Genomic DNA, 18645 nt, shown 5'->3' with positions numbered 1-18645 from the left:
AGTCGGTGTTCCAGTTCATCCCAAAAGTGTTCAGTGGGGTTGAGGTCATGGCTCTGCATTGGACACTCAAGTTCTTCCACTCCAACTTTTGGCACACCATATCTTCATGAACCTCACTCTGTACACAGGGGCATTGTCATGCTGGAACAGGTTTTGGCTGCTCAGGTCCAGTGAAGAGAAATTGTAATACTACAGCCTACAAAGACCTTCTGTACAATTGTTTGCTTTTGATTTTGTGGCAACAGTTTGAGGAAGAACCACATATGGGTGTGATTGTCAAATGATGGATTAAAGCATAATAAACATATTAAAATGTGTTGTTCTTGAACAAAGAAAAACATGCAATATAGATAGATAGATAGATAGATAGATAGATAGATAGATAGATAGATAGATAGATAGATAGATCTTTATTGTCCCCTCAAGGGAAATTTGTCTTCACCAACTGTCAGACTTGGAACAGCTACAACATAAGTACAATAAAGACATAACCAACATTAAACAGGTATAAAATGTGTACACACAGACAGAAGACATTCAGACAAAAACAAGCGACAGGCATCAAGACATTGAACAGATATCAAATCAAATATCAAATCAAATCAAATATGCTCACTTAGACAAGAAACCATTCAGACAGTAGGCCTACAACATATCTGCATCAGACAGTCTGTCACTATTTACCCAGTCCAGGAAAGTCCGTACAGGGTTACTGGGGGAGGCAGTTCAATGCATAGATGGCAGACGGTATAAAACTCTTACTAAAACATGCCCGTCTCCATCTTAAAGTCCTATACCTGCAGCCAGATGGGAGCAGTGTGACAAGTGGGTAAAGAGGGTGCTTGTGGTCTTCAATTATTGACACTGCGAGGCGTGTGACAGCTTTGAGGTTGAGCTCAGCAAGGTTGCGTGTGGGGTGGTGAATGATTTTGGATGCTGTGTGTGTGATTTTTGTCAGTTCGTTTCTGTTGGAGGTGGAGAGCATATTATAGAAACATTATATTATATTATTATAGAATTGCTATTTATTTAACTCTTATGCTCTTTCTAACCCATCATAAAGTTTTCTGCCATGGGAGATTTGTTAGGACTTTGCACTTTCTGGTTTCTCTGTAATATAAGCTGTTTATTGTTTTGTTTTTTAAAATTTTTTTTTAGCTTGTTTGTTTTTGCCTTTATAACTACAAAAGAGGAAGAAAAAAGAGCTGGTGAAAGAAAGACTTGATAGCTGCTCAAAAAGACATAAGTAACAGCAGGAACTAATTATTGGCATGGTTGTGATTCTGCTGTAGGCATGAGTACCATAGGTAATCACAACTGTGCCGAGATTCAGTATAACCGCACTATTGCAAGTGTGATATTGCTTTTATACAACAGTTTAATAAACGTGAAATCTAAAAAAGCTATTGTGGCAGCGGGGGCGTGGTCAAGCATCGGTCTGTGACCGGAGGGCAGAGTCAGGGAAGGTAAGTGGCAGAATCACTGCACCTGATGTCAATTAACCTGTGTTTGTGTGTCTGTCCCAGTGACTGCGCCCTACATAATGAAAGAGGGAGCAGAGGAAGGGAGCTCTCTCCCCAACCAGATGACTGATGTGTGTATCTGTGTGGCTGGGAGATTGTGTCGACTAGGGCTGCTCGATATTGGAAAAAAATCAATATCACGATTTTTTCAGTAAATATCGATATCGCGATTTTTAAAACAATATTTATACACCTTTTTTTAAAGCCCTGATCATCAACACCTGAGGCACCGGGCCACATTTTTATAGTACAGGCCTCATAGGCTACCTGTCAACCCTTCCCGTTGTACCCTGAAACGCCTTTTACTCAAACTATTTACTGTGCAAGCGCGTACTTTGCATAGGTCCTATCGCCTGCACAAGGCTCACGTTCTCCTCACTCAACATTTCCGATCACAGAGGATGGAGCCAGCGCTGGTATTACCAGTGATTACTGCGTAACGTCCACACTGGCTCGTAGCCAGCCAAGGATAAAATCTCTCTCTCACACACACACACACACACACACACACACACACTACAACGTAAGCTTGTGTGTTGTTAAGACACCAACATTAAACACGCACACACACGGACTGGCCATTGGGAGTAGTGGGAGTTTGTGGGCCGGCGGAGAAAAAAAAAAACAGTTGCGCGCTGGCCTTTAATATGATAAGCAATGTTAACAGTTTCTTTAAGAAACTGTTAACATTGGTTATCATATTAAAGGCCAGCGCGCAACTGTAATAAACAATGTTAACAGTTTCTTAAAGAAACTGTTAACATTGCTTATCATATTAAAGGCCAGCGCGCAACTGTAATAAACAATGTTAACAGTTTCTTAAAGAAACTGTTAACATTGCTTATCATATTAAAGGCCAGCGCGCAACTGTAATAAACAATGTTAACAGTTTCTTAAAGAAACTGTTAACATTGCTTATCATATTAAAGGCCAGCGCGCAACTGTTTTTTTTTTTTTTCTCCGCCGGCCCACAAACTCCCGCTACTCCCAATGGCCAGTCCGTGTGTGAACACGCACAATATAGAGATAAGTCCTTAAGAATTAACATACATGAAAATAGCTCAGCGGCATGTAAACATTCCCTGAAAGTGTAGGTGGCACTGCGGCTAGATGCTACGTGAAATGGCACAAGGCAAACACCATGCTTCGCTCAGTCAACAGACAAAATCCACGAACCCAGTAGTCCTCCTACTACTGTGGGTTAGTGTTCTGTGGCCAAAAACACCCTATGCACAGTCATTCCAAAACATCCCCACTAGTTGCAGGTTATGTCTCAAATACAGATATGCGTTGTGGATTAAGCGATCTATTTTCAAGCATCAGGCTTCTCTTCCTTCATCTTCCAAATGTGGACTCCGCTATCTTTTTGGCATGTCAGCATTGAAATACCATTTGCAGAGATATTTCACTCGAAAAGTAAAAGCAACACATGATTAGCGCTACATGATTAGCAGGGGGACACCGTTTTAAGCGCACGGAATTTTAAAAACAATGTAATTACATCTGAGTCCGTCTACATCGCGCAATAAACCCGTCCTTAGCAGAACCTACTTCAAAGCATGATGCTAGCTGCAGATGCACAAGTCAAAATCAAATGAACCCAAGTAAACATGCCGCGGCGGGCAACATTAATAACCAAATTGCCTTACCTTAAAACGCTGCTTTGACCACAGGACGACTCGCAATTATTCCACTTAAATCCACACGGTTTAACACATCTAACACAGCTAGCAAGCTGGATATGTGCTAATATTGTTGTGCTTGTTTTCTTCCGTAGATGCCATTTTTACATTACCCAGTCCCACATCCAAAAATATGACGTAAATATATGTTAATTGTAATATTATAACTATTAGCAAGCAAATCAAACAACATATTAACAAATCAATATATCAAATCACCCGACACGTATGAAAACAGAAGAACTGATTTTTTACTGTTGCGGAGATATCGCAGGAGTAGAATGGATGACGTATACAAGGCTACGGTGTGCCTTAGGAGACAGAAGGGTTCATTTTACCTTACAAATGACAAAAAATCGTTTCATATCGATATTATGAATTTTGATATCGTTTGACACCAATATCGATATCGTGATAAAAATACGATATATTGCACAGCTCTAGTGTCGACTGGAAAGTGTCACAATAAAGAGTTTTTGCAACTCAGTTCTGGCCTGCCGTACTTCTGTGCTCCAACCACCAGCTCAAAGTCTTACAGTGGTGCTGAAACCCGGGAACGAGCACAGAAGAGAACAGCCCCATGGAGTCCTCCCCTTTCGCGGACCTGATCCACACACTCGCCACGGCTCAACAGAGCCACCACCAGGCGATGGTCGTCCTCCGAAAGGAGCAAGCGCAAAGGTTCGAGGCCCTGGTGCTGGCGCAACAGGAAGATCATCAGGCGTTCCGGCACCTCCTTACATCGGCGGGGTCCACCACCTGCACCGCCACGGGCCTTCCCCACCTCACCCTAATGAAGATGGGCCCGCACGACAACCCTGAGGCCTTCCTAGTGCTCTTCAAGCAAGCAGCAGAGGCCTGGGGCTGGCCGGTGGAACAGTGCGTGGCGCGCCTCCTCCCCCGCTAACGGGCGAGGCGCAGCTGGCCGCACTACAGCTCCCCACCGACAGCCGGCTGGTCTACGTGGACCTGTGCCGGGCCGTCCTCCAGGGTGTGGGACGCACCCCAGAACAACAACGCCAGTGCTTCCGCGCTGTACGCCTAGAGGAGGTCGGCCACCCATTCATGTTTGGCCAGCAACTCCGGGACGCCTGCCGGTGGTGGCAGATGGCTGACAACCGCCACGCCGAGGGAATCGTCAATCTGGTGGCACTGGAGCAGTTCATCACCCGACTTCCCAAAGGGACCACGGAGTGGGTCCAGTGCCATTGCCCAGCGTCGCTGGATCAGGCCATCGAGTTGGCAGAGGATCATTTGGCGGCTGTTCCCACGGCAGGATCACAGATTTCCTCTTCTTCTCTCTTTCTGTCTCCCCCTCCCCTTCTGTGTCTCGTCCTCGCCCCATTCCCCCACCGCGGAGGCGGGGGCCGGCTCCACCCCAGCCGGCCCACTGCACCCGCAGTGCCCTCCTGTTTCCCACTTCCGTGTCTGTCTCTCTCCCCCCTCAGGTGAGTGAGCCCCAGAGCGCCAGTGCAGAGAGAGAGAGCCCGGGCCGGTTTGCTGGCGCTGTGGGGAGCCAGAGCACCTCCAGCATCAGTGCTCGGCAATGGAGGTAGGCGCGGTGGTCCGGATCCCCGATGTGCCGGGAACCGCCCTCGATTGGGCCAGAGCGTATCGCATACCGGTGAGTGTCCAAGGGGATATGTATCAGGCTTTGGTGGACTCCGGCTGTAATCAGACGTCAATCCACCAAAGCCTGGTGCAAGACAAGGCATTGGGGGGAGCACAATTGGTGAAGGTGTTGTGTGTGCATGGGGATGTTCACAGCTACCCTTTAGTGTCAGTCCCCGTTCTATTTTGAGGGGAAAAATTTAGTGTAAAGGAGGCGGTTAATCCTCGCCTTACCCACTCGATAATTTTGGGGACTGATTGGCCAGGATTTCGGGCATTAATGACTCATTTAGTGAAGAGTGAGGACTGCCATAGTTTAGCGGGGGGAGGTCTCGGTGTGGCATTGGCGGGAGCAGCTGTCACAGAGCCATCGATGTCATCACCGCGTCAGAGTGAGGAGCAGCAGGCTCCTCCTCCCTCTCTCGGGGAATCCCTCATGGATTTCCCATTAGAGCAGTCGCGAGATGAGACTCTGCGGCATGCGTTTGACCAAGTGAGAGCAATCGATGGTCAAACGCTCCAGCCAAATGCCACCCCGTCCTTCCCCTATTTCTCCATTATGAAGGATAGATTACACCGAGTGACGCAGGACAATCAGACTAAGGAGCCAATCACACAACTTTTGATCCCAAAGAGCCACTGGGAATTAGTATTCCAGGCAGCTCACTTTAATCCCATGGCTGGACACTTGGGACAGGATAAGACACTAGCCCGAATAATGGCCCGGTTCTATTGGCCAGGGGTTTGCAGCGATGTCCATAGGTGGTGTACGGTGTGCCGCAAATGCCAATTAGTAAATCCGTCGGCCATTCCAAAAGCGCCTTTGTGCCCTCTACCATTAATCGAGACCCCGTTTGAAAGAATTGGGATGGATCTCCTCGGGCCATTAGATCGGTCAACACGAGCATGTCGCTTTATTTTAGTTCTGGTGGACTATGTAACGCGATACCCGGAAGCAGTGCCTCTTCGCAATATCGCAGCACGTAGTATTGCGGAAGCACTCTTCCACGTCATCTCCCGAGTTGGAATCCCCAAAGAGATCCTGACTGATCAAGGCACTTCGTTTATGTCACCCACACTGCGCGAACTGTATGGGTTACTGGGAATTAAGCCAATCCTCACCAGTGTTTATCACCCACAAACCGACGGTTTAGGCGAACGGTTCAATTGCACCCTCAAGAACATAATTAAAAAGTTTGTATGTGAGGATGCATGCAATTGGGATAAATGGCTCGAACCCCTATTATTTGCAGTGCGAGAGGTCCCACAAGCCTCCATGGGGTTCTCCATGTTCGAATTATTATATGGGCGTAAGTCGCGCGGCATCCTAGATGTACTGCTGGAAAATTGGGAGGAGGGACCTTCGCCGAGCAAAAATTAAATTCAATACGTTATCGATCTGCGTGCAAAACTCCACCCAAGAGAATTTGCGGCAGGCCCAAGAATGGCAAATCCGCCTGTATGACAGGGGTACGTGCTGTTAGGGTTTTGCTGGGATTTGAACCCGAGTCGCTGGTGTGATAATTCAGCAAACCCCCACTAGGCCACCAGGGGGATGACTCAAGTGCAGAGGCATGAGGCAAAAGTAGAGTATCAAAAAACAGTTTATTTACACTATATACAATCTAATGGAAAAAACAAAAAGAAAATCCAAACGCTCAGAAGATAAACCAAAATAAAAATATCCAAAGGTTAAATGCCCAAAAACAAAAGGAAAGGCAAAATGCTGAACGCTCAGAAGATCACAAAGGTACAAAGTCCAAAGAAGGCAAAAAATATCAAAAACACAAGGGCACAGGCAAGATACGTGAGACAGAGGAAACTAGCACAAGACAGCATAGCATAAAGACTCCGTGACAAGGGAACAAACAGAGGGGTATTTATACACAAAACAATTAAGGAATAGGGTGGGGCAGGAAACAGGCAATCAAGACAAACACAAAACACAGTGGCGGCCTCTAGAGGCCAAAGCAAACATGACAAGATAAACATAACAGCGGCCTCTAGAGGCCAAAACAGTCCCAGTCCTAACAGGACCCCCCCCTCTAGGAGCATCTCCTGACATTCCCAGGGCGATCTGGATGGGCTGAATGGAAGTCCCGACAAAGTCCTTTATCTAAAATGTCCTGGGCGGGGACCCAACAGCATTCCTCAGGGCCATAGCCCTCCCAGTCTACCAGATATTGAAGCCCGCCGCGGACCCGGCGGGAGTCAAGCAGGCGATGCACAGTGAACACAGTCTGACCCTGGAAGATGCGGGGGGGTGGGGGATTCCTAGGGGCAGGGGCATACGTGGACGTCAGTACAGGCCGCAACAGGGAAACATGGAATGTGGGGTTGATCCTCAGAGTCTGGGGCAACTGGAGCCGGTAGGCGACAGGGTTCACCCTGCACACCACCTTGAAGGGGCCAGTGTAGCGAGGAGCAAGCTTGCGGTTCTCCACCCGCAGCGGAAGGTCCTTGGTGGACAGCCAAACCCGCTGCCCAGGGCGGAAAGCGTGGGCAGGTCTTCTATGGCGGTTGGCCTGAGTCTGGTTGGCTCTGGAGGTCTGGATGAGGGTCCTCCTGACCTTGCTCCAGGTCTTGCGACACCGTCTCACATATTGGTTGACCGAGGGCACCCCCGCATCCTCCTCCTGGTCCGGGAACAGAGGTTGCTGGAACCCGAATTGGCACTGGAACGGCGACAGCTTGGTAGCCTATGACTGCAGGGTGTTGTGGGCGTACTCTGCCCATGGCAGCCAGGTGCTCCACGAAGTCAGGTTATCCATAGCCAGGCCTTGCAGGGTGGTTTCCAGGTCCTGGTTGAGCCTCTCTGTCTGGCCATTGGACTGTGGGTGGAACCCAGAGGAGAGGCTGGCAGTGGCTCCAATGAGCTTGCAAAACCCTTGCCACACTTGGGAGGAGAACTGGGGCCCCCAGTCTGAGATGATATCCTGAGGGAGACCAAAAACTCGGAAGACGTGATTAAACATTAGTTTAGCAGTTTCAAGGGCAGAAGGGAGCTTGCACAGTGGTATAAAGCGGCAGGCCTTGGAGAATCTGTCCACTATGACCAAAATGACAGTGTTACCTTGTGACTCCGGGAGACCCGTGATGAAGTCGACTGCCACGTGGGACCAGGGATGCCGGGGAATGGTCAGAGGATGCAGGAGGCCCTGGGGATGCTGTTGTGGGTTCTTGCTTCTGGTGCACACCTCGCAGGAAAGGACGAATGACCTCACTTCCTTCTCCATGCTTGGCCACCAGAAGCATCTTCTCAGGAAGTCCAGGGTCCTTCGAGCTCCCGGGTGGGCAGTGAGAGGGGGTGAGTGACCCCACTGGAGAACCTTGGCCCGGGCTTGATGTGGGACGTACAAGAGGCCCAGTGGCCCCGTCCCAGGACCGGGGTCCTGGCGTTGGGCTCATCGGACAGTCTCCTCAATACCCCAGCGGACAGGGGCCACAATCCGGGACACAGGGATAATAGGCCCAACTTCGCTCTCCCTGTTGGTGGGAGCGAACAGCCTGGACAGCACGTCGGGTTTGGTGTTTTTGGAGCCGGGGCGGTATGATAGGGTAAAGTCGAACTGACTGAAAAGCAAGGCCCACCTAGTCTGTCGTGGGTTGAGTCTCTTTGCTTGCTGGAGGTACTCCAGGTTCTTGTGGTCCGTCCAGACCAAAAATGGATGTTGCGCTCCCTCCAGCCAGTGCCTCCACTCCTCAAGGGCCAGTTTAACTGCTAGCAGTTCTCAATCCCCCACGTCATACCAGGACTCTGCAGAACTCAGGTGGTGGGAGAAGTATGCGCAGGGGTGCAACCTTCCTTCCGAGCGTTGAGAGAGGACCGCGCCGACGCCGCTGTCCGAGGCATCCACCTCGACGATGAAGGGTTGCGAAGGGTCCGGGAGGACCAGAATGGGTGCTGTGCAGAAGCGGTGCTTGAGGTCTTTGAACGCCTTTTCCGCCTGAGGAGACCAGACATACGATCCACCTGTCCCTTTGGTGAGGTCCGATATGGGCGCTGCTACAGAACTGAAGTTCCTGATAAACTTGCGGTAGAAGTTAGCAAATCCTAAGAACCGCTGAACCTCTTTGATGGACTTGGGGGTGGGCCAGTCCCGGACGGCGAGGGTCTTGGCTGGATCCATCTGGAGTTGCCCCGTCCGTACAATAAAACCCAGAAAGGAGACCTCGGGAACATGAAATTCGCATTTCTGGGCCTTAGCGAACAGATTGTTCTGTAGCAGCCTCTGGAGAACCTGGTGGACATGGTGGCGGTGCTCCTGCACGGTCTTGGAAAAGATAAGGATGTCGTCGAGGTAGACAAAAACATACTGGGTAATCATGTCCCTCAAGACATCGTTGATTAGGGCCTGAAAAACAGCTGGTGTGTTGGTGAGTCCGAAGGGCATCACCTGGTACTCATAGTGCCCAGACAGGGTGTTAAAGGCAGTCTTCCACTCGTCTCCCTGTCGGATACGGATGAGGTGGTATGCGTTCCGGAAGTCCAATTTGGTGAAGACAGTGGCACCTTGGAGCAGATCGAACGCTGTGGACATCAGCGGAAGGGGATAGCGGTTGCGGACTGTGATCTTGTTCAGACCCCTGCAATCAATACACGGCCAGAGCCCCCCATCCTTCTTGCCGACAAAGAAGAAGCCGGCACCAGCGGGTGAGGTGGATGGTCGAATGAACCCAGAAGCCAAGGTGTCCTTGATGTACTCCTCCATGGCTTGCGTTCTGGCTGAGAGAGGGAAAACAGTCTGCCACGAGGAGGGGTAGTCCCAGGGAGCAAGTTGATGGCACAGTCATAGGCACGGTGCGGAGGAAGAATGGCGGCCCTGCTCTTGCTGAAAACTTCCTTGAGATCCAAGTACTCTGTGGGAACTTAAGATAACTCGGTGAGATCAGGAGGCTCGGCAGGAGACACAGGAGAGCTAGAGAGCAGACAAGAGGCATGGCACGCAGGGCCCCATTCCACAACCTGGCTTGTTACCCAGTCTATGCGAGGGTTGTGGCGGGTAAGCCAAGGAAGGCCTAGAATCACTGGGAACTCTGGTGAAGGAATCAGGTGCAGGGATATTTCTTCCTTGTGACCTTGAGACTGGAGAAGTTACTCGGGTGACTCTTCCGTCACCTAAGGCTTGGCCATCCAGGGCAGACACAGACAGTGGGACTTCAAGAGGTGCAGTCGGGACATTGATACTTTGGGTGAAATGAACATCCATAAAGTTTCCAGCCGCCCCGGAGTCTAACAAGGCCTGACAAGAGTGGATGGACTCACCCCAGGAGATGGAGACCGGGATGTAGACTCCTTGGCCAGGGAGTTCAGGAGAGAGGGTAAGCCCCGTCACAACCCTCCCTCGGCTGGACGGGGTGGTCCTTTTCCTGAGAGCTCGGGACATGATGCTCGGAAATGGCCAGGCTTGCCACAGTAGATGCAGCACTTGTCCCTCCTTCTGTGCTCCCTTTCAGCTGCAGAGAGACAAGTATGGCCAACTTGCATGGGCTCTGGACAGTCACTGGAGGAGGTAGACAGGCTCCAGGTCGAGGCAGTGAGGCCGGGGAAGCTCAGGACTCGTCTCAGGACGCTCTCTAATCCTGTTGTCAAGACGAATAGAATGTGAGATCAGAGTTTCGAGGTCACTTGGGCATCCGATAGAGGCCAGGCCGTCTTTGATAGGGTCAGACAAACCATGGTGAAAGGCTGAAACCAGGGCTGCTTCGTTCCATTCGCTGACAGCTGCGAGTGTCCGGAACGTGATGGTGTAGTCCGCGACGCTTCCTTCTTGCCGGATGGACATGAGCTTCCTGGCTGCATCTTTACTGGTGTCTGCCTGATCGAAGACACGAAGCATCTCCTCCATAAACAACTTGAAATCAGAGCACTCAGGTCCCTGTCTCTGCCAAATGGCCGTTGCCCAAGCTCGTGCCTTACCAGCTAACAAGGTTATCACGAAGGCAATCTTGCGGCGATCCGTAGTGTAGGTGGTCGGCTGATGCTCAAAGGTGAGTTGGCACTGGGTAAGGAACTCCTGGCACTCACCGTGCTTGCCGTCATACCTCTGTGGTGCAGGAAGGCTGGGTTCGCGAGGTGAAGGAGGCAGCATGGCGGGAGGTACTGGAGCGGGAACAGGAGCCAGATCAGGATGAGGAGATGTGGGCAGAGCTGTGCCAGGATTTTCCCAATCTGCTGAAGCAGTACCTCGTGGCAAGCAAGGGCCTCACGTTGGCTTGCAAGCGTACGTCCATGGTCGCTCCGAAGCGTGTCAAAGCTGCCATAATTCCCTGAAGGTTGGCAGGGTAGATAGTTGACACAGCCTCTGCTGAGTCGGTCATGACGGAATCTTTCTGTTAGGGTTTTGCTGGGATTTGAACCCGGGTCGCTGGTGTGATAATCCAGCAAACCCCCACTAGGCCACCAGGGGGATGACTCAAGTGCAGAGGCGTGAGGCAAAAGTAGAGTATCAAAAAACAGTTTATTTACACTATATACAATCCAATGGAAAAAACAAAAAGAAAATCCAAAAGCTCAGAAGATAAACCAAAATAAAAATATCCAAAGGTTAAATGTCCAAAAACAAAAGGAAAGGCAAATTGCTGAACGCTCAGAAGATCAAAAAGGTACAAAGTCCAAAGAAAGCAAAAAATATCAAAAACACAAGGGCACAGGCAAGATACGTGAGACAGAGGAAACTAGCACAAGACAGCATAGCATAAAGACTCCGTGACAAGGGAACAAACAGAGGGGTATTTATACACAAAACAATTAAGGAACAGGGCGGGGCAGGAAACAGGCAACCAAGACAAACACAAAACACAGTGGCGGCCTCTAGAGGCCAAAACAAACATGACAAGATAAACATAACAGCGGCCTCTAGAGGCCAAAACAGTCCCAGTCCTAACACGTGCCTTAGGGAGTTCGCACTGGGAGATAAAGTATTCGTGCTGTTGCCCACATACAGCTCCAAATTGATCGCCAAGTGGCAAGGACCCTTTGAGGTCACACGGCGAGTCGGGGATGTTGACTACGAGGTGAGGTGAACGGACGGGGTGGGGCACTACAGATTTACCACCTCAATCTGCTCAAACTCTGGAACGAGGAGGTCCCCGTGGCGTTGGTGTCGTTGGTTCCGGAGAAAGCAGAGCTGGGGCTAGAGGTTCAAAAGGGAACATTGACATCGCTTACCTCTCCGGTCCCCTGTGGAGACCACCTCTCCCCGACCCAACTCATGGAGGTTGCCCAGTTGCAGACCGAATTTTCGGACATGTTCTCGCCCCTGCCCGGCCGCACCTGCCTCATAGAACACCACATTGAGACGCCCCCGGGGGTGGTAGTGCGTAGCTGCCCTTACAGGCTACCCAAATACAAGAAAAAGGTGGTTCGGGAAGAACTCGAGGCCATGCTCGAAATGGGCATCGTCGAGGAGTCCCACAGTGACTGGAGCTACCCAGTGGTCTTGGTTCCCAAGGCTGACGGGTCGGTCCGGTTCTGTGTGGATTATAGAAAAGTCAACGCGGTGTCTAAATTTGATGCGTACCCAATGCCTCGTATTGACAAGTTGCTGGATCGACTAGGCACAGCTCGCTTTTATTAGACACTGGATTTGACAAAGGGTTATTGGCAGATCCCCTTGACTCCACTATCCCGAGAAAAAACGGCCTTTTCCACACCATTTGTCTTACACCAATTTGTCACACTTCCTTTTGGGCTATTTGGGGTGCCTGCTACGTTCCAGCGGCTTATGGACAGGGACCTCCGCCCCCACGCCACCTATGCGGCTGCATACTACATCATAATCTATAATAATGACTGGCCGCGGCATCTGCAACACCTGAGGGCCGTCCTTGGGTCACTGAGGTGAGCGGGTCTCACAGCCAACCCAAAGAAGTGTGCGATTGGGCGGGTGGAAGTACAGTATCTGGGCTTCCACTTGGACAATGGGCAGGTGCGTCCCCAAATTAATTAGACAGCAGCAATTGCGGCCTGCCCAAGGCCCAAGACCAAAAAGGGGGTGAGACAGGTCCTGGGGCTGGCTGGCTACTATCGTAGGTTTATACCTAATTATTCGGATGTCACCAGCCCGCTGACTGATCTCACTAAAAAGGGGGCACCAGATCCAGTCCAGTGGACAGAGCAATGCCAGCAGGCTTTCTCTGAGGTGAAGGCTGCACTGTGTGGGGGGCCACTGTTACACTCCCCTGACTTTTCTCTCCCCTTTACGTTGCAGATGGACATGTCAGACAGAGGGCTGGGGGCTGTTCTGTCCCAGGAGGTGGAGGGGGAGGATCGCCTCATGCTGTACATCAGCAGAAAGCTGTCGGTGCGTGAGGGGCACTACAGCACAATAGAGAAAGAGTGCCTAGCCATCGAGTGGGTGGTCCTTGCCCTCCGCTACTACCTGCTGAGACGCCCTTTCACCCTCTGTTCGGACCACATGCCCCTCCAGTGGCTCCACCGCATGAAGGATGCCAATGCATGGATCACCCATTGGTATCTGGCACTCCAGCTCTTTAACTTCAAGGTGAGCCACAGGCCGGGGGCGCACATGGTCATGGCGGACTTCCTCTCCCGTCAAGGGGGGGTGGGAGTCGGCTGCAGGCCGGATGGCTGCCCGGCCTGAGTTGGGCGGTGGGGGTATGTGGCAGCGGGGGCGTGGTCAAGCATCGGTCTGTGACCAGAGGGCGGAGTCAGGGAAGGTAAGTGGCAGAATCACTGCACCTGATGTCAATTAACCTGTGTTTGTGTGTCTGTCCCAGTGACCGCGCCCGATATAAGGAGAGAGAGAGCAGAGGAAGGGAGCTCTCTCCCAAATCAGATGACTGATGTGTGTGTGCGTGTCTGTGTGGCTGGGAGATTGTGTCGACTGGAAAGTGTCCCAATAAAGAGTTTTTGCAACTCAGTTCTGGCCTGCCGTACTTCTGTGCTCCACCCACCCGCTCAAAGTCTTACAGCTATATTCCTGAAAAGTATCATTTGCCATGTCCACTGATGGTGTTGATAACAACCATAGTAAACATTTTGAACAAGGCAGTGAAAGTTTATGTGATGAACATAGACAAGCAGAGTGACACACACAGTGCAAAGTCCCAGTGCAGTAATAGGAAATATAGGCAGTCTTGGAACACTGCTCAACCAATCAAATTAGTGGACCAGAAGTATCTGTTGTACACTGTAATTGATGATATGAAATAACTTGTGTTGCATATACAACCCCGATTCCAAAAAAAGTTGGGACAAAGTACAAATTGTAAATAAAAACGGAATGCAATGATGTGGAAGTTTCAGAATTCCATATTTTATTCAGAATAGAACATAGATGACATATCAAATGTTTAAACTGAGAAAATGTATCACTTAAAGAGAAAAATTAGGTGATTTTAAATTTCATGACAACAACACATCTCAAAAAAGTTGGGACAAGGCCATGTTTACCACTGTGAGACATCCCCTTTTCTCTTTACAACAGTTTGTAAACGTCTGGGGACTGAGGAGACAAGTTGCTCAAGTTTAGGGATAGGAATGTTAACCCATTCTTGTCTAATGTAGGATTCTAGTTGCTCAACTGCCTTAGGTCTTTTTTGTCGTATCTTCCGTTTTATGATGCGCCAAATGTTTTCTATGGGTGAAAGATCTGGACTGCAGGCTGGCCAGTTCAGTACCCGGACCCTTCTTCTACGCAGCCATGATGCTGTAATTGATGCAGTATGTGGTTTGATATTGTCATGTTGGAAAATGCAAGGTCTTCCCTGAAAGAGACGTCATCTGGATGAGAGCATATGTTGCTCTAGAACCTGGATATACCCTTCAGCATTGATGGTGTCTTTCCAGATGTGTAAGCTGCCCATGCCACATGCACTAATGCAACCCCATACCATCAGAGATGCAGGCTTCTGAACTGAGTGCTGATAACAACTCGGGTCGTCCTTCTCCTCTTTAGTCCGAATGACACGGCATCCCTGATTTCCATAAAGAACTTCAAATTTTGATTCGTCTGACCACAGAACAGTTTTCCACTTTGCCACAGTCCATTTTAAATGAGCCTTGGCCCAGAGAAGACGTCTGCACTCCTGGATCATGTTAGTTACAGCTTCTTCTTTGAATTATAGAGTTTTAGCTGGCAACGGCGGATGGCACAGTGAATTGTGTTCACAGATAATGTTCTCTGGAAATATTCCTGAGCCCATTTTGTGATTTCCAATACAGAAGCATGCCTGCATGTGATGCAGTGCCGTCTAAGGGCCCAAAGATCACGGGCACCCAGTATGGTTTTCCGGCCTTGACCCTTACGCACAGAGATTCTTCCAGATTCTCTGAATCTTTTGATGATATTATTATGTTATGATGATATTATATATGTTCAAACTTTTTGCAATTTTACACTGTCAAACTCCTTTCTGATATTGCTCCACTATTTGTCGGCGCAGAATTAGGGGGATTGGTGATCCTCTTCCCATCTTTACTTCTCAGAGCCACTGTGACTCCCAAGATGCTCTTTTTATACCCAGTCATGTTAATGACCTATTGCCAATTGACCTAATGAGTTGCAATTTGGTCCTCCAGCTGTTCCTTTTTTGTACCTTTAACTTTTCCAGCCTCTTATTGCCCCTGTCCCAACTTTTTTGAGGTGTGTTGCTGTCATGAAATTTCAAATGAGCCAATATTTGGCATGAAATTTCAAAATGTCTCACTTTCAACATTTGATATGTTGTCTCTGTTCTATTGTGAATACAATATCAGTTTTTGAGGTTTGTAAATTATTGCATTCCATTTTTATTTACAATTTATACTTTGTCCCAACTTTTTTGGAATCAGGGTTGTATTACACAGCATTAAGTGTAAGTGGATGATGGGTATTTGTGGCAGTGGGGGCGTGGTCAAGCATTGGTCTGTGAATGGAGGGCAGAGTCAGGGAAAGTAAGTGGTAGAATCACTGCACCTCATGGGAATTAACCTGTTTGTGTGTCTTCCCAGTGACCCATACAGTTCGCACAGTGTGCGTGACATAAATGTAGTGCCTTGATCAGTCGGAATCTCTTTGGGGATTCCAACTCAGGAGATGATGCGGAAGAGCGCTTCTGCAATACTATGTGCTGAGGTATTGCGAAGAGGCACTGCTTCCGGATATCGCATTGCATAGTCCACCAGAACTAAAATAAAGCAATATCCTTGTGCTGACCAATCTAATGTCCCGACGAGATCCATCCCAATTCTTTCAAACGGGGTCTCGATTAATGGCAGAGGGTGCAAAGGCGCTTTTGGAATGGCTGCGGGATTTACTAACTGGCATTCATGGCATTCCATACACCACCTACGGACATCGCTGCAAATCCCTGGCCAATAGAACCGGGCCATTATTCGAGCTAGTGTCTTATCCTGCCCCAAGTATCCGGCCATGGGATTAAAGTGAGCCGCCTGGAATATGAATTCCTGGCGGCTCTTTGGAATTAAAAGCTGTGTTATTGGTTCCTTAGTCTGAGTGTCCTGTGTCACTCAGTATAATCTATCCTTAATAATGGAAAAATAGGGGAAGGACGGTGTGGTGTTTCGCTGGAGAGTTTGACCATTGATTACTCTCACTTGGTCAAACGCATGCCGCAGAGTCTCATCTCGCGACTACTCTAACAGGAAATCCGCAAGGGAATCCCTAAGAGAGGGAGGAGGAGCAGGTTGCTCCTCACTCTGACATGGTGATGACATAGACAGCTCTGTGACAGCCGCTCCCGCCAATGCCACTCCGGGACCTCCCCTCGCTAAACTATGGCAGGCCCCACTCTTCACTAAATGCACCATTAATTCCCTAAAACCCGGCCAATCAGTCCCCAGAATTATTGAGTGGGTAAGGCGAGGATTAACCGCTACCTTTACTCTAAATTTTTCCCCTCAAAATAGAATGTGGACCAACACTAAAAGGTAGTTGGAAACATCCCCGTGCACACACAACACCTTCACCAATTGTGCTCCCCCCAATGCCTCGTCTTGCACCAGGCTTTGGTGGATTGAGGTCTGATTACAGCCGGAGTCCACCAAAGCCTGATACATATCCCCTTGGATACTCACCGGTATGCGATATGCTCCAGCCCGATCGAGGACGGTCCCTGGTGCATCGGGGATCCGGACCACCGCGCCCACCTCCATCGCCGAGCACTGATGCTGGAGGTACCCTGGTTCCCCGCAGCGCCAGCATACCAGCCCAGGCTCTCCCTCTGCACCGGTGTTCCGGACATCACGTACCTGAGGGGGAGAAGACACAGACAAGGAAGTAGGAAACAGTAGGGCACCGCAGGTGCGGTGGGCCGGCTGGGGTGAAGCCGGCCCCCGCCTCCGCGGTGGGGGAATGGGGTGAGGACAGGGAGCAGAGAGAGAGAGAGAAGAGAGGGGAGAAGAGGAGACATGCTGTCCTGCCATTGGAACGGCCGCCATATGGTCCTCCGCCAGCTCGATCGCCTGATCCAGTGATGCCGGGCGATGGCACTGGACCCATTCCACTGTTCCTTCTGGAAGTCAGGCGATGAATTGTTCCAGCGCCACCAGGTCGATGATTCCCTCGACATTGCAGTTGTCGGCCCTCAGTCACTGCCGGCAGGCGTCCTGGAGTTGCTGGCCAAATGGGAATGGCCGTCCGTGGAAGCGTTGTTGTTGCTGTTCCGGGGTGTGACCATCACATTGGAGGATGGCCCTGTGGAGGTCTGCGTAGACCAGCCAGCTGTCGGTGGGAAGCTGCAGCGCAGCCAGCTGTGCCTCACCCTTTAGCAGGGGGAGGAGGCGCGCTGCGTGCTGTTCCACCGGCCAACCCCACACCTCTGCTGCCTGCTCAAAGAGAGTGAGGAAGGCCATGGGGTCATCATGCGAACCCATCTTCATTAGGGTGAGGTGGGGAGGGTCCATGGCGGTGGTGGTGGTGAACCCCGCCAATGCGAGCAGGTGCCAGAATGCCTGGCGATCTTCCTGCTGTGCCAGCACCAGGGCTTTGAACTGTTGTTCCTGCTCCTTCTGGAGGGCGATCAGCGCCTGGTGCTGGCTCTGTTGGGCCGCGGTGAGGGCATGGACCAGGTCCTTGAAGGGGGAGGACTCCATGAGGCTGTTCTCTTCTGCACTCTGAATCCCGGGTTTCAGCACCACTGTAAAATCTGAGTGGGTGTGTGGAGCACAGAAGCACGGCAGGCCAGAACTGTGTTCTTACAAAACTCTTTATTTTCTTGCTTTTCAGCGTTCAACATTCACTCTCCCAGCCACACACGCATGCACGCCAGTGTTCAGGTTGGGGGAGAGCTCCCTGTCTCTGCTCTCCCTCTCCTCTTATAGGGCACGGTCACTGGGAAGACACACAAACACAGGTTAATTCCCATCAGGTGCAGTGATTCTACCACTTACCTTCCCTGACTCTGCCCTCCATTCACAGACCGATGCTTGACCACGCCCCCCCACCACAGTATTATTTGTCATTCTTTAATAAATGGAAAAAAAAGTAGTCATTGTCAAATTGTTGTAGTCTGAGAGGCAAGCACTTCAGGATGTGTTATTATTGGAAAATAATCAATGACAATGTTCACCCCCAAAACAGCATATCCTGTTTTATTCTTCAGTGAATGACTACAAAGAAAAAAAAACAATTTTACCTGGTGGGCACCTGCAATGGAAGTTTCCATTCTCTGTGTAGCAAGTGCCATTATTTTGACATACTTTATTCAGAGTCATGCAGTCAGTAACCTCTGTGGAGCAGTTTTTATCTGAAAGAAACAGACACACTTAACTTTAGTGGCATGAAATTTACAGCCAAAATTTAAAAAAGAAGCCTAATTCTTCCATTGATACTAACTTTGCATGCAATTTCATACAAATAATT

At 49.9% G+C, this 18645-nt stretch overlaps 1 protein-coding gene across 1 annotated transcript in view; it reads right to left on the bottom strand.

Annotated features, from left to right (window-relative positions):
• The window catches only part of eys (eyes shut homolog), an 877903-nt gene that overhangs the window by 643865 nt on the left and 215393 nt on the right, over window positions 1-18645 (bottom strand). Inside the window, 2 exon segments of the mRNA XM_060915649.1 lie at window positions 3977-3989; window positions 18419-18552. Coding sequence (XP_060771632.1) covers window positions 3977-3989; window positions 18419-18552 — 147 coding nt within the window.

This window comes from Neoarius graeffei, chromosome 3 (assembly GCF_027579695.1).
Source record: "Neoarius graeffei isolate fNeoGra1 chromosome 3, fNeoGra1.pri, whole genome shotgun sequence".
Taxonomy (NCBI): domain Eukaryota; kingdom Metazoa; phylum Chordata; class Actinopteri; order Siluriformes; family Ariidae; genus Neoarius; species Neoarius graeffei.
This window is presented reverse-complemented; position numbering and strand designations above follow the sequence as displayed.